Consider the following 16,154-nt stretch of genomic DNA (forward strand, 5'->3'; position numbering starts at 1 on the left):
TTTGTCATCAGCATGCAACACGGAGAGAAAAGTAAACCAATTCCATCGGATCGATATATGGGTCAACTTTTGACCAATCAATGTGACGAATGACGAATGCAATACATCACGCGCGTATAATATGTACGCGCGTGATGTATTGCTTGTACTTTCGTTACATTGAGTTGTTTTAGTTAGGTTTTTTTTTATTGGCCCGTTACTTTCTTTGTTTGAGTGGAGCATTTGAGCTAGGAGGTGGTGGATCGGTCCCCCGGCCCGGACGCCAAATACGTTGAATCATAGACATCAGATCTGCGTCTTTTTCCTTGTAATTTGTTCTTCACCTAACCTCTGGTAAAGCAGCAAAAACTGACCCCCCAAAAATACCTGATTTACCCGATGATAGATCACAAAAACCAAAGGGTGAGTAGGCTATACTTGATTTGGATATTGTTGAAATGATATTGATAAACAAACAAGCAGACTAAACTTCATGTCTTTTGATCCTCTATGACTCCTAGTCTTATGAGCGAGATCAATAGAGATATGGCTCTTTTTTAGCCATTGGCGATTATGGGGACTCTTTGGTTAAGTTTTCAGGCTGCTATATAGGGGGCAGAGAGCATGGAGAGAGTGGAAAGAGGGGTTGTTTTGCCACATATTTAAAAAAGAAAAGAAAAAAAGTTGTTTTGTTTGTCATTTCAACCAGTCTACAACCGCCAGGGCTCAGGAGGATCTGATTTAAGGGTAGACCTAGTCCTACTCCTAGACTGAGTAGACCCAGTAAAAGAAGCTCTGCTCATTTAAAAAAATGTTGACATAGAAAACTTATTTTTTTTTTTAATAATTAAAAAGGTAGCCTAACAACTGACAACAGTAATATAGTCTTCTTGACATCAAACAAAATCCTAAATGTAATGTTATAATGTTGTCAAGTTAGTCATGATTGCTGGTATTGTACATCGTTTCAAATCGTTCCATTTCCCGACATCACATATTATTTGTCAACACATCCAATCACTTGTTTTGTTGTAACAATTGTTTTCAGGGTAGCATATAATTGAGAGGCATGTCTCAGGAACAGACAGAAGCAAGCCAGTCAGAAGAAGATGACAAGCCATCCCAGATGCTTTCCAGCTCTGTGTATACAACAAGTGCAACCTCAGAGATATCCGACGATGCATCTGAAACTTCAGAGACAACTTGTCTTATGGGGTCAAACTTGCTCCTCTTGGGCAGTGGGAGGAAGCGCAGAAAACGAACCATCATCACGGCCGATCAGCTGGAAAAGATGGAGAATCTGTACAAGCAAGAACAGTGGCCAGGCCGGGACAAGAAAGAAGTCCTGGCAAAAGATATTGGGATGTCCAGCCACTTCGTCAACATCTGGTTTCAGAACAAGAGATCCAGGATGAAGAAACTCGCTCAGGAGGAAGAGGAGCTGGAGGTGTTGCGTCAGACGAGAAGCCCTGTTAAAGCCATAAACCTCAGCCTCAAAGCAGACACAGTGGCCCCTAAGCCAGTAAACATTGCCCCGAGACCACAAACCTCAGGAAATACAAGCCTTAACGTTAGCCCCATGCCAGGTCAGTTACAAATTCCCAGAATGAGCGGTGTGCCAGTTGGGTCGTGCTTTGTCGTCGGACAGAATGTGAAGATCAGTAATGGAGCAGGAGGGACATCTACTGGTCTTGTAGTGAGTGCAACAGCTGGAGGTTCACTTCCCACAGTGGTCAAAATGCAGACTGGAGCCAATGTGAAGAATGCCCGTGTAAGAGTTAAGGTATAAAAAGAGGAGTAGTTCAACACTGTCTCACTTATCTTCCACTCTGTGTGTTGCAGGTTTTAAAATTAGAAACATAACACCTCCACTAATTTCTCAGCATTGTATTGACCCATTTCACTTGACATGTGTGTCTTGGCTGAGCGGTCTAGTTCAATGGACCCAAACTTTGGTAAACATTGTCAGCAGCAAAGTTTGGGTTCAAATCCCGGTCATGACTTTTTGCCCTTGGGCAAGGCACTTTATTCATATGAAGACCAATACATGTAGATGGATTTCTCATGAGCAATTGACCACCATCTTTGATGCAACATGCATGCATGAAAGGCTTTCATTGGCTGAGAGTTGTGCGTAGCATGTATACGCATGCCCTTCATAGCGGTGGATGACGCTATTGCAATACATCTACTGAAGATCAGAAAACATTAATGTTACAATCATTTATTCACTTTAACCTCAATCTTTTTATTTATATCATAATAGGCTGCAAATCCTGTAGCTTCATCCACTCGTCGGCAACCTAGACTCCACTCATCAGTATACCCACGCAATATCCAGGCAACATGCACCAGGTATCAGACACAGTCTCCAAGGCAACCTGTAAACAGACACCTGAATTTCTTCAACTGCTTGGCCGCCATGATGGCAATCGAGGAAGGAGGTCTGATTCGAAAAGGAGATCCTGATTTTGACGTGGCTGTAAATACTGCCCTCTATGGTATGCGCATTGCCCATGGAAATATCTTGACATACAGAAAGAACGAAGGGCTACGCATTCACAATGACCAACCATGAAAAGATGGCTCATTTCTGTTCCTTAAAATGACATTGCGAAGAATTGCATCCAATTTTATATTTTCCTTATTTTTTTATGAATCTGAATTCAGACAGGATACAACTTGCATTTGATGTCACAAGCTTAAATAGCTCTAAGCTGATCCCATGTCTTTATCCGCAAGGATTCTTTTGAGTATTTGTGTTTTGTATAATTGCACTGCTTGTTTTGGAATGTCTTTACATATTTTTTGGAACATTTATTCTGCAGAAACAAATCTGGAGGAGACTTGCCAGATAAGGAACTATTATCATCCACTAGAGGATTTGGGTACTTTTTGTAATACCAAACACCATGTCCATAGATTTACATTATGAGATATGAGTAAAACAGAGTCATTAAAATACGTTTTTAAATGTAGTGGACACTATTGGTAATTGTCAAAGACTAGCCTTCACAGTTGGTGTATCTCAACATATGCATAAAATAACAAACCTGTGATAATTTGAGCTCAATCGGTCATCGAAGTTGCGAGATAACAATGAAAGAAAAATGGCCCTTGTCACACGAAGTGGTTGATTTCGAGACCTCAAGTTCTAAATCTGATGTCTCGAAATCAAATTCATGGAAAATTACTTCTTTCTCGAAAACTATGGCACTTCAGAGGGAGTCGTTTCTCCCAATGTTTTATACCATCAACCTCTCCCCATTACTCGTCACTAAGAAAGGTTTTATGCCAATACTTATTTTGAGTAATTACCAATAGTGTCCAGCGACTTTAAATGCTAAAATAAATTTCGTCTCAATGAATGATCACTGAGACAAAATTATTTTCATGATATTGTTTTACTCATTTCTCAAAAACTACACCGCCGCAGCAAGTAATATTTTCAGGGAAGCTTTCTACTATCATTATCTTCAAACTGTGTAAGTTTAATGTAAATCTGTAGACAGTGTGTTTTTTACACCTGCTCGGGAAACTGAATGGTAGGAGGTTTGATTCCTGTCTGGGTTTTCTTGTTGAACTGTAAGTTGTTTAAAGGTCAAGATGAATTCCTCCTTAGAGAGTCTACCTTTGGTATTTCTCCAAAACTAATTACCACAAACTCGTACTTTTAGAGCAGTGGAGAGCTGTTGATATTATAAAACATTGTTGGTCATGACCATCTTTGAAGTTTATAAGTAGTTTTGAGAGAAAGAGGTAACTTTTCACTACTTCCAAACAGAGCACAATGTTAGTTTCCTTATATCTTTATACAATGTAGGTTGTGTGCAAACCCTTTCATGGAAAGTAAAATCCCATTTAAAAATATATAAATTTGATCTTTATCTTATGAATTTGATTTTCAATTGAATAGTTAAAGACAGTGGACACTATTGATAATTGTCAAAGACCAGTCGTCTCACTTGCTGTATCTCAACATATGCATGAAATAACAAACCTGTGGACATTTGAGCTCAATCGGTCATCGAAGTTGCAAGATAATAATGAAAGAAGAAAAAACCCTTTTTACATGAAGTTGTGTGCTTTCTTATGGTTGATTTCGAGACCTCAAATTCTAAATCTGAGGTCTCGAAATCAAGTTCGTGGAAAACTACTTCATTCTCGAAACTACTCCACTTCATCAGAGGGAGCCGTTACTAAGTAAGGTTTCATGCTAATAATTATTTTGAGTAATTACCAATAGTGTCTACTGCCTTTAATGTCTTCTCTATTTTACTATACATTTTCTTATAAATAATTTCTGTTGTGGAATATTTCTGAATTTCTTCCTATTTTATTAAAAAGTGAATTATATTTTATAATAATACTACTTGGAACTTATTTCTGTCATTTTTAGAATAAATAATTGTTTGTTCATAAGTTTGAAAAAATTGTGTCTGTGAGTCTAATCAATTTGTTTAATCAAATTATTTAATTTTTTTTTTTAAATCATCAAGGGCTGTTTATGAGATATGGCATTTTGGCTGGTAACCATATCATGATAAGCATAATGTTTTCGTGCTAAGCTACTTTAGCTCTTGTTTTTAAATTAGTTTTTTAAACCCAGTCGGCTTGGGTATTAAATTGGTGTTTTTTTTCTGTTAGTGAGAATTCAAAGTAAACTGCTCCCATTGGTGTAAACTTGTTACATGCAAATGTTATGCCTTGGTAATGTCAAAGGTCAACCTTCAACAGACTGGTACCCATATCCATGTGTCTGGAATAGTATCGATCGAGTCGTGTGTTGACACTGGATACGTGTCCAGTGTAACTCAATGCGTTTGTGCATGTTCATTTTATTGTCATCGTGGCACCATCTTTGAGCAAAAATAACTGATTTCTTGCAAATTTGATTGAACATTTCATAAAGTGAGGGTCTGGTCTTTCGTCATGTTTAAGAGGAAATTAGAAGCTCTGCAGTATCATCAAATTGATCTCGATATAAAGGGTAAGAAACGTGACTAAATTTATTCGTAATGACTGTCGGCATGGTCAGTGAGTAAGTGTGTGTCCAAAACACAGTTTTGTATGAACAATGAATATGCATTCAATATTTTAGTATACATTGGCAGAAAACGGATAACTTTCCGTATGGCGCCACCACTTTTTCACTCATTTTTACAAAAAGGGATATGTCAATCAGGTAAATTAGATACTATATTATTTTATTTCGAATGAAAAAGTGGTGGCGCCATACGGAAACTTTTCCAGGATGGATAACTTTCCGTATCACGCCACCACTTTTTTACTAATTTTCACACAAAAAAAGGGATATCTCATTGAGGTAAATTCATATCGTCAATCTCAATCAAATGAAAAAGTGGTGGCGTGGTACTCCTAGAACTATTTCGATTCGTCCGGCTATCGTCTCTTACGGGAGACGATAGCCGGACGAAACCGAAATAGTTCTAGGAGTAGTGGCGTGGTACGAAAACTTTTTTTCCGGTAGGATTGTTACTATAGTATTAGAAGGCTCCACTCCAGTGTAGCTAGCCCTGCACATTCCGTCCCAACGTTAGAATTTTAGTTTTGTTTATTACCCATACACTGATGTGTGTTAGCAAGTTATTGTATACTCAGTACTTTCCCGAGTCCTGTGAAAAAAAATCACTACTCGGGGGGATTCGAACCCACGACCCTTGCAATTCTAGAGCAGTGTCTTACCAACTAGACTACAGAGATTGCCCGGTAGCTAGAGGCAGATATTCTTTATCCCCGTTGCAAATTTATTAGATTATAGGATTCGAACTGCCTCTCGCTACTGGGCAATCTTGGTAGTAGGCAGTTTCAGTGAAATTAAATGCAGGTGATTTTTTCTCTGACAAGATGTGGTCTGTTAAGGTGTATTATAAGGAGTAAAAATCAATTTAAAATTTTGAAATCGGATGTTTGGTTGCAGAGATATACCGTTTTTAATGAGCGTGGATCGTGCAAAAAACGTACCTGTGTTCAAGTTCAATTGTTATGTTTTTCTTCATATCGGCCACGGCCAAGTTTAACGCACAGCCTATGGCAAAAGAGGACGCACTATATGACGAGCGCCCTCTACCGATGGGGAGGTTTGCAGACTGTGTGACGTACATGTACATGTGCGTATTTAGGACAACTTTGCAAGAAATGGTTGAACAAAACCTCTCGGAGGGAGAAGAATACATAATCGAATTACACCAAATTTTCACAAGTTAATCTTAAAAGTATGGGAATTACCACTGACAAAGTAGCATTCAATTTTGATAATTATCTCTGGAAGAAATCTTGATTCAAAAAACGGAAAACGCTGACAAAAATAGGTTTTCATGGTAAAAGCTATGCGACTAGATGTACCATGTGCGGAATCTTATCGGCTACACGATGATGTAATCGTTATCTCATTTTGTGTACACATGTGCTCCCTCATCGCAAAAAAACGTCTTCGGGCTTCTTCGGCGCTTTCCGAAGATTTCCGAAATCCGTTGTCCACGGGGTTCAAAGGTGACGTCATGCACAAACGAATGGGCGCTACACGCGAGGTGAAGCATTCGGTTTCTGTCGTTGCTCTCTATTTTTTACAATATCTCCGAAACTATTCATCCGATTTCAAAATTTTTTGAAATGTAAGCACAAAGAGAGAATGCTCCTGCCTGCTGTCAAGTCTCATAGTTGTGAGTTGTACAAAATGTGAGTTATGATTTAATACATTTCGTTCTTTTTTTTTGGGGCTGCGTGTGTGTGTGTTTTGGTACACGTGAAATCAACTTGATGAAACTGCCTATTGGTAGTCTAGTTAGTAAGACACTGCTCTAGAATTGCAAAGGTAGTGGGTTGGAATCCCACCTGAGTAATATGCCTGTGATATTTGTTCACAGGCCTCGGGGAAGTACTGAGTATACAGTGCTAACACACATCGGTGGGTAAAAGCCAAAATTAATATTCTTTATCCCCGATGCAAATTTAATATCTATTATATCGTCGCGGTACCCGCTGCCAAAACATAGGATTCGAACTGCCTCTAGCTACCGGGCAATCTTGGTAGTCTAGTTGGTAAGACACTAATCTAGAATTGCAAGGGTCGTGGGTTGGAATCCCACCTGAGTAATATGCCTGTGATATTTTTTTCGCAGGACTCAGGAAGTACTACAGTGCTAACACACATCGGTGGGTAAAAACCAAAATTAATATTCTTTATCCCCGATGCAAATTTAACATCTATCGTTGCGGTACCCGCTGCCAAAACATAGGATTCGAACTGCCTCTAGCTACCGGGCAATCTTGGTTGTCTAGTTGGTAAGACACTGCTCTAGAACTGCAAGGGTCGTGGGTTCCAATACCATCCGAGTAACATGCCTGTGGTATTTTTTCACAGGACTCGGGGGAAGTACAGTGCTAATGCACATCGGTGTATCGGTTAAAACCAAAATTAATATTTGTTATCCCCGATGCAAATTTAACATCTATTAAATCTCAGTTTTACCATTCAAAATTGACAAATACTATTGATAAAAAATCATTGAAATTTTGTAATTTCCTCTTTTTTTGGGTGAAGTTACAGTTGCATGCATACAACCTATTGCACAGATCATCCGATTGTGCCCAACTTATGTTAAATTTTTATTGTAAAAAAAACAAAAACAAAAACGATAGGCTGATCAATTTATTCAGTACTCATAATATAAATTAGTACAGTATCAATAAGTATTTGACATGAATAGTCTTCACTTTGCTGGCTCTTGTTAACTCCTCCCTGTAGATGAAATGAAATGGCGTAATCTGGTTGTGTGGCTTGAAGATCAAAAGGTTCGATTGTACAAGATAGAAGAACGAGGAGAGCTTAGAAATTTCATCAGTGGTGATTGGCCAAAGGCATATCAAAAGGTAAACTATCAGCTGCACTGTGAGGTCTTGGGTCTTGTCTGTAGTTTTTATAAAATAAAGCAACTACTACACCTAGTTGTAATATTTACATTTAACTTCCAGTACGTGCTAATCCACCAATCATATGCTTGAACTGGAGGTGGAAATAAAAATCTATATACTACTTCCTCTGTTTTTATTGTACAGCGCGTATTGTGAATGTCAATGCGTCATTCTCCGTATACAGACAGTGCAAAAATTACATTCTAAACTTTGTGCGCTTCGTAGCGAAATAACTCTGAAATTGTAAAATATGGCGCGTCTGCATCCCGTATCAAACTCGGCCTTCGGCCTCGTTGGATATGGGACGCAGAAGCGCTATATTTTTTCGTATTCCACTCGCACTTGTGTGATAACCTATAATATCCTAGCTCTTCAATAACCAGTTTTGATATAGTGCTTTTCACACCGGGCGTCTTAAAGCGTGTCTGATGTTGGATTTTTTTCCCAAGAAACACATGCGGAAAGTAGTACGAGTGCGGATGACCTGCGTACAGTAGTTGTTCTGGCATAGTGCGATGATACACACATTGCCCACAGTGTATATTGTTGGATTTACAATGATTTTCCAGAGTGAATAATGCGACCGTTTTGAGCAAGGCTGTTTCTGGGTAAAAACTTTGGCAAATTTTGTTGACCATTTATTTCATTATCTCAAATTTTGAAGAAAAATAAAACATTGATAAAATTTTCCTAATTACAAAATGGTCTCAATCATAGCTCTTATTGTCTTAAGGGCAGTGGACACTAAATAGGTAATTACTCAAAATTATTGTTTGCAGAAAAACTTACTAGGTAACAAGCAATGGAGAGTTGTTAGTAGTTTAAACGTTGTGAGAAACGACTCCCTCTGAAGTAACGTAGTTTTTCAATAAAGAAGTCATTATCCACGAATGTGATTTCGAGACCTCAGAATTAGATTTTGAGGTCTCGAAATCAAGCATCTGGAAGCACACAACTTCGTGTGACAAGGGTGTTTTGTCTTTCATTATTATCACGAAACTTCGACGACCAATTGAGCTCAAATTTTCACAGGTTTGTGTTATTTTGTGCACATATGTTGAGATACACTAAGTGAGAAGACTGGTCTTTGACAATTACCAATTTAGTGTCCAGTGTCTTTAACTTAAAGTTAGTTTTTGTGCTTGCGCTGTTGGATGTGTAATGAAATAAATATATAAATAAATGGAAAGAAAAAAAATCCTGCAACTTCCTAACCCCCCATCTTTTTTTGAACTTTCCTTCAAAGTATTTGAAGGATATACAGTGTCCAGTGGAAGCTGGTGACAGAGAAGGCGTCTGTGAATGGCTGCTTGCTCAAGCAGTCAGGTTGGACTACGGAGAAAATGGTAAGCTTGATTTATCAGGTCTATGAGGTTTTCAGAAACAGTACTAAAGTCGGATTACTTCATGGTTCAACCCGATCGAGTTCAACTCTGTGTGTCTGAATGGTTCTAAAGTAAGTTGGAATTGAGTTCAACACACAAAAGATAGATTGTCCAATGAGGGGGGTTTATCTTTAGACCGCTTCAGGTTTATCTTTTGACACTGTGTGCGGACAGAATAAAAAAGACCACATCCGGTTTGACTTACAATCATTTTGTAAACACACGGTTACCAATGAACAGGACAATAAACCGGATGTTAGAGTAACGGAGTTGCGCTTGCTTTGACCTCTTAAAACCTAAGATAAACCGTATCAGGTTTAACTCAGTGCTGTCTGAACGTAAGGGGAACAACCAACAACCACCTCGAAAGTTAAACCTGTTCAGGTCTAACGTTGTACGCTGTCTGAACCCCTAAGGAGGTTTGCAGTAACATAATTTGTGAACAGGTACAAGTAGACTCTGTAAAGAGTTGTTGTAGCTCTACAATTGACAAAGTAATGGTCATAGCTATTATTTAAAATTTATTTGTTACGCACAAGATCAGTCAAAATAGATCCAAGGCACATATATAGAAGGTTACACTTGGAATATGCATGATTCCCCCAAATAGGCAAACATTTAGATCGCCATCATTCATCATTCAAATGAAAATAAGTTAATTTTCAAGTAATTGTTCATTGATACTGTTGTAATATTTGGAATATGCAAACAAAATCACAGTGCTGAATTACAGATTTTATGAACTTCAAAATCACAGTGCTGAATTACAGATTTTATGAACTTCAAAATCACAGTGCTGAATTACAGATTTTATGAACTTCAAAATCACAGTGCTGAATTACAGATTTTATGAACTTCAAAATCACAGTGCTGAATTACAGATTTTATGAACTTCTGAAATAATATGATCAATCTAGTGTGTTTCATGACAATTAAACAAATGTTCAAAAGGAACTTTACATCAAAAAGTCACATTCCAACAAAACAAAACAAAATAAAAATAGTTTTAAAAGACTTGAAAACTAAAAGACAAGAAGAAAAGAAGAAAAAAAATCACCCAAAAGTGTTTATAGACCATGAAAGTCTCGTGCATACACAAACATTTTGGGGACACTTCATTGCATGGAGGAAACAAACTCGCATACTTAAACAGGGTCCCATTGTTAAGTTACTTGCACAGTCTAGAGATTTGATATTATCAGTCTGTTTTTAATCTTTTTCCATTCTCAACTTTGATTTGAACAATTCTAGTGGATACTTACAAGGCGATATCTGGGAATGGTCTTTCACAGCAAAATTCATCCTCCTCGCATCCAGCTTCTGACGATCCTTTTCATCATTTAGACGGTGAGTTTTTTTTTTTTTTTACCATTTGGATTCGCCTTTTCTGATTTGTCCCTGTACCACTCACAGGACAGGGTTAGTTTATGAGTCTGCTAAAAAAATGTCAAGTTCAGGTAACTTAATCCAGGGACTAATTGTAACCTCTAACATGAGCGCCAATAATCTACAACTTGTTATAGAATTTGATGAAAAGGGGAATAAAAGGGTAGCGACGAGGTCTTAAATGGCTGTTTAAAACCGGCAGGGTCATGGCTGTTTGATAAAGGCCCAAGCTGAAGGCGAGGGCCTTTATTGCATGGCCACGACCCTGCAAGATGTTAAACGGCCGTTTAAGAACGAGTCACTACCCTTTCATTCCTATCCTTTGGTTAAAAGGCGTAAGATAGTTGGAAACTCTGTAAAAGAATCTTGTGTTGTTTTTTTGTTTACAGTGAATGAACCAAACTTCAAAGCAGGTCTAGCGTCGATCTGTTTACTACTGAATATACCAGAGCACTATGACCCAGTGACTACACTAGAAGCAGTTAGTGTCTTGATTCAAGAGAGATTAATGCAAGGTGGTGCTGTCACTGCTGATGAGGTAGGTGTTTTTTGTTTGTTTTTTTTTGACGTCGCTTTCAGACACTTGACACTATTGGTAATTGTCGAAGACCAGTCTTCTCACTTGGTGTATCTCAACATAAGCATAAAATTACGAACCCTGTTAAAAATTTAGCTCGAAGTTGCGAGATAATAATGAAAGAAAAAAACACCCTTTTTACACAAAGTGTGTGCTCTCAGATGCTTGATTTCGAGACCTCAAAATCTAATTCTGAGGTCTCGAAATAAAATTTGTGGAAAATTACTTCTTTCTCTTTGTCACTTCAGAGGGAGCCGTTTCTCACAATGTTTTATGCTACTAATTATTATGAGTAATTACCAATAGTGTCCACTGCCTTTAACTGATGAAGTAATGGGTAATTTATGGGCTTGAGTGCATGGTCAAGGAAGTGGAAGGAAGCTTGATCATTGGGGATAATGGGGTTAAGGTTGGAAGGAGGCTGTGTTTCTAGGAACTTATATTATTTAGCCTTGTTTTGGGGCATTGTTTTAGCCTTCAAAAAAGACTCTACTAGGGTTGAAACATCAAACCATGAACTATTTTATTATTTAGCCTTGTTTTGGTACATTGTTTTAGCCTTAAAAAAAGACTCTACTAGGGTTGAAACGTCGAACTATGAACTATTTTTTTTCAACTATTATAAAAACACTTACTGGTGATGACAGCTAGAATGGGGGACTCAACGCGTTTGAACAAACAATGTTTTAAGACAGGTTTTCAAATTATTTGAATGATAAGACCAATTGATATAGCACCTTGAAAGGGTTTACAAGATGCTGTGGCGCATTCAGCAGCGACTGCCATGAAGATCGATACAAACCTCACTCCTATTTAGTGATAATAGGTTCTTGTGTGCATTACACAACACACTGGATCTACTGTTTTTACATCCCATCTGAAGAATGGGCCAATAATGGTTAAACAGTTTATCTTACGCTGGTCCGAGGAAATGTTTTATACTTTCTTAAACTTCATTGATATTGTTTCCCATCTCTTAATTTTCCCAGGGTGTTGATTTTGAGTTGAATAACTACGAGTTAGGATTTTCTACAGAAGGTAAGCGTTGATTTGTTTTCTGAAAACAATTGACTTTGAATCTCAGCATTTCTATTGCATAGCTGCTGTCTCATGGTGGCGTGTCTTGGCCAACTGGTCTAGCTCACAGGACCTAAGCTCTGGTGATGTCTTCAGCACAGAGTGAGCGTTCAATCCCGGTCATGACACTTGAGCCCTTGAGCAGGACACTTAACAATGATTGCTTTGTAAAGAGTTAGGAAGGTAGTGCATTCTGCTCTACCTGCCAGGCTCCTAGTGTATGATTCCCGCCATGCCTACATCCTTACCCTCTGTGAAGGGGGTAACCCTGTCTCAGCCCCAGGAGTAGGTGGCAACGTGCCCCTGGTAACAGTTGACATCCCAATCAGGGGTTTGTTACCGCTTGTAGATCAAGTTTTTGGCCATGACATGAATCCCTACTTACTGTGAATGAAGATGTTTGTAATATTATTTACCTGTAGAAGTTTCAGCTTTATTAGTTTTCAAGTTTTTTAGTAAAAAAGTCAAAATCACAGAACAATGTTTTCAGGAGAGTCGCGTAAATTTGTTGTACATCCTAAAATACGTTTCTTCTCTCTGACATGAAAATTATTGTTGTGAAATTGTTTGACTCTGTGAATGTTTGTGTCTTGTGTCTTACAAAAAGTACCCAAACCCTTTAAGTGTAGCCCTCTTCTTGAAGTGTCCGTCCATGGCCTTGTGATGTTAGAACATTTGTCATTAATAGAAATTCAAAATACTGAGCAACTTTAATGTGTGGTTTCTCATTCCAAGCCTTTGTTTTCTGTTTCTGCTGTTTGCAGATCCAGCATTGGATGAAGCCGCTCGCATCCTACGTCTTCTTCATGTGTCCGAACTTCGCGATCTACAAACTCAGATAAACGAATCCATAGTAGCGGTCCAGACAATCACAGCCAATCCCAAGACAGATCAGAAACTCGGCAAGGTCGGACGGTGACATCGGGTCAGAGGGTAGACTGTGATGCTCATTGTTAGGTTATTGGTTCATTTAATCTTGGCTTGCCTTGATGTAATGCATGATGTACCTAAATTGGCTTGTGTGCAAGATTGGTCATAAAGACTCCAGCACTTGTAGACTTGCATGCAAAAAAAAGCTGCAAACAAAACGCTACATAAAGCATTGTCGTATTAGGAAAAAGATGCAGAGCCATAAAATACAGGTATTCTAAATATCTCCGTTCCAAACCGCAAACCAAATATATATAGATACCTCACCGTGCAATGCCTCAAATCGCATATCTACGTTCCACTTCTGGAAAAAAAATAGCGCGAAGCACAAGGTTGTTCTTTCTGTACAAATTGATTGAAGTTACCGTCTAAAGCTTGAAGTTTATCAATGAACGTGCAACATTTACTGCAACTATTGTATTTTGGGCGACAGCACACAAATATATGGTGCTGAATGTGGCTCCAGTTGTGTGCTGCTTGAGAATGATGTGCTGGAGATGTACTTACCTCAAACACTGGACATCAACTACTGTTTACATCAAGAGTTGACATAAAATATTGCATTTACGTGAGTTGATTTCATTTGATATTTAATGATGAATTTACGAACGAAGGAAGCCTTACCATGCGATGCCTCAAATCCTTTAAAGCTGAAGTCTCTCATAATATTGGTCATAGTACCAAAAAACAGGGTTAAAAAAAGTTTTTATTCATAACTTCATAATTTGGACATTACTACCTGATTCTGATAATTGTTGCGATACATGGCAGGCTGTCATAGAGCACTTTGTTCCTTACTTTATCCCTCCAGCTCACATCTAGAGCCATCCTCAGCATGCATGAATAGCAGACATCAAACTGAGCCTATTGCTTTATAGTAAGGGTCCAGGCCTTAGAGCCGTACAGTATAACGGACTCCAAGAACAAATCCGTTTATTTGCTATTTGGTTTTTTCTTCAAATCCTTGTATTGGCTGTTGTAGCCCAAAGCCTTACCCAAAATGGCACAAACAAGATTATCGTCTTGAAATTTGGTTAATTTAACAATATTTATCACTGTGGAAAGATAACCCTTTTGTATTCATTTCTCTACTTGGCATTAAAATGTTCACAATGAATATTGATGCGATTTCTTGTAATATAATAATAACAATTACAAACAGTTCTTATAAAGCGCATATTACAATTATAATTATATTACACATAACAAAATATATTATGTATTTAACTAACTTCCAAGCGGGTAGACCTTTTAGTTGTTTCATTTTATCTGTAAAAGCAAAGCTTAAATTTAAAGGAACACGTTGCCTTGGATGGGTCGAGTTGGTCTTTGAAAATTTGTAACCGTTTGTTATAAAATGTAGAAAAGTAGAATACAATAATCCACACAAACATGCCTCAAAATTGCGCAGGTTTCCTTTTACATCGTCAAATGTTTGACTCCCATAATTGGTGGGCCATGTTAGTTCACAAAGTAAAAGGAAAACCACGCAATTTCAAGGCAAACTTGTGTGGATCATTGTATTCGACTTTTAAAACATCTTTCTAACCATATGCTTTTTATAACAAAAGGTTACAAACGCTTTTTAAAGACCAACTCGACCAATCCAAGGCAACGTGTCCACCATGCAAACTTAAATCTTCACAAGTTTGTAAATTGTTCTGCTTTTGGAAGGAATGTTCTGATTTCGCACATTCAAATGGAATCAATAGTATAGAATGTTTAAAGCAAATAAAATATAAAAAAAGAGCTTTCAAAAGATGTTCACTGAGCATGAATAACAGGAAAGACAGGACAATAAAAAGCAACTTCTTGGAAATGCATTTGTTTTAATTGTCCATTGGTTTGTTAATTACATACAGTGTGGTGTAATAATGAATGTTAACAATCAAATAGTATGATCTTGGGTCAGTTTACTTACTCCTTATGTATGTATTGTTGGTTCAAACCATAGACTCATCACTCTGAAAAGTTTTTTCCAAACCTCGCCGGGCTCTGTTCGATGTTGGGAACTAAGCGTTCAAAAATGTACACTGCTCCAAATCAGCGAACAGAGCCCAAGCTGGAGGGTCGTGATTTGGAAAAGCCTCCCACTATTTGGTTATGTGTAGTGATGTTTTTATTAATTATCTAGATACAATAAGACAAACTGCAAACAAAACACAACCAAATCACACCGTGATATATTAAATCGTGAATGAAACTGGAAATCAGCTGAAAGTGGGCTTCAGGTTTAGGCAGGCCTTATACATCACAGAGGCAAGGGAGACAATTTCCCCCATGCCCCTGGTCATTGCCTTGGTGCCCCTTGAAACTGTTGAGTTTCTCATAGAGATGCACTTTTCAAAGGAGAATCTGCCTGGGTCCTTTGCCCTTTCAAGAATGAAGCATCTGGTTAGGTCACTATACCAGCTGTCAAATGGTTCTCTAAACATGTGACATGAATCGAGATCAATTTGTGTCACCACAGGTTTCAAGGTCTTCTGGATTAATCTTTTGGTTGACAAATACAAAGCTCTACTTTACATACACACGTACACGTTGACTTCAAATATTTCAAATCGCTGTTATTTTACTTATAATAAATATTATCCGCCCCTTGTAGTCTATCAAAAAGACGTTTACAGCCCCCTAATTTAGTTCCCAACAATTAACAAATTACCAAACTAGCGTAATTCATATTGATGATAATTTTAACAAAAAATTCAAATTTCCATAAAAAGTCATTACAAAGAATAAACCTTGAAAGAAACACAAGCGTTTTTGAAACAAGTAACTGAAAGTTTATGACTGAAATGATTATATATTCATATACAAAAAGTAGAACAACTAAAACCATACACAAGTGACCTGATTAAAACTTCCACATAAAAAGAAAAAACTTA

General features: G+C 37.8%; 2 protein-coding genes across 3 annotated transcripts; both read left to right on the forward strand.

Annotated features, from left to right (window-relative positions):
• Positions 1–172: 172 nt before the first annotated feature.
• LOC139934326 (uncharacterized) lies at positions 173–4,343 on the forward strand. Of its 2 annotated transcripts, none has more exons than XM_071928506.1 (3): positions 173–402; positions 1,028–1,750; positions 2,246–4,343. In XM_071928506.1, the coding sequence occupies exons 2-3, from the start codon at positions 1,049–1,051 to the stop codon at positions 2,555–2,557; spliced, it is 1,014 nt and encodes a 337-aa protein (XP_071784607.1). In that variant the 5' UTR covers positions 173–402; positions 1,028–1,048; the 3' UTR covers positions 2,558–4,343. The 2 variants fall into 2 exon arrangements, with proteins under 2 accessions (XP_071784607.1, XP_071784598.1); XM_071928497.1 differs by having other exon boundaries at positions 175–402; positions 1,028–1,762.
• A 463-nt stretch (positions 4,344–4,806) lies between these two features.
• Positions 4,807–15,707, forward strand: LOC139934484 (RNA transcription, translation and transport factor protein-like). Its single transcript, XM_071928735.1, has 7 exons — positions 4,807–4,969; positions 7,748–7,872; positions 9,161–9,260; positions 10,551–10,646; positions 11,075–11,223; positions 12,252–12,300; positions 13,104–15,707. The coding sequence occupies exons 1-7, from the start codon at positions 4,912–4,914 to the stop codon at positions 13,256–13,258; spliced, it is 732 nt and encodes a 243-aa protein (XP_071784836.1). The 5' UTR covers positions 4,807–4,911; the 3' UTR covers positions 13,259–15,707.
• Positions 15,708–16,154: the final 447 nt, after the last annotated feature.

This window comes from Asterias amurensis, chromosome 1, assembly GCF_032118995.1.
Source record: "Asterias amurensis chromosome 1, ASM3211899v1".
Lineage (NCBI taxonomy): Eukaryota > Metazoa > Echinodermata > Asteroidea > Forcipulatida > Asteriidae > Asterias > Asterias amurensis.

What these genes read in the sequence shown, in the direction of transcription:
- LOC139934484 (XM_071928735.1), top strand. Translation starts at nt 4,912, where the DNA reads ATGTTTAAGAGGAAATTAGAAGCTCTGCAGTATCATCAAATTGATCTC. An exon ending in GGCCAAAGGCATATCAAAAG is followed by an intron (nt 7,873 to 9,160) that starts GTAAACTATCAG and finishes TTTCCTTCAAAG; the next exon opens with TATTTGAAGGATATACAGTG. An exon ending in TCCTTTTCATCATTTAGACG is followed by an intron (nt 10,647 to 11,074) that starts GTGAGTTTTTTT and finishes TTTTGTTTACAG; the next exon opens with TGAATGAACCAAACTTCAAA.
- LOC139934326 (XM_071928497.1), top strand. Translation starts at nt 1,049, where the DNA reads ATGTCTCAGGAACAGACAGAAGCAAGCCAGTCAGAAGAAGATGACAAG. An exon ending in ATGCCCGTGTAAGAGTTAAG is followed by an intron (nt 1,763 to 2,245) that starts GTATAAAAAGAG and finishes ATATCATAATAG; the next exon opens with GCTGCAAATCCTGTAGCTTC.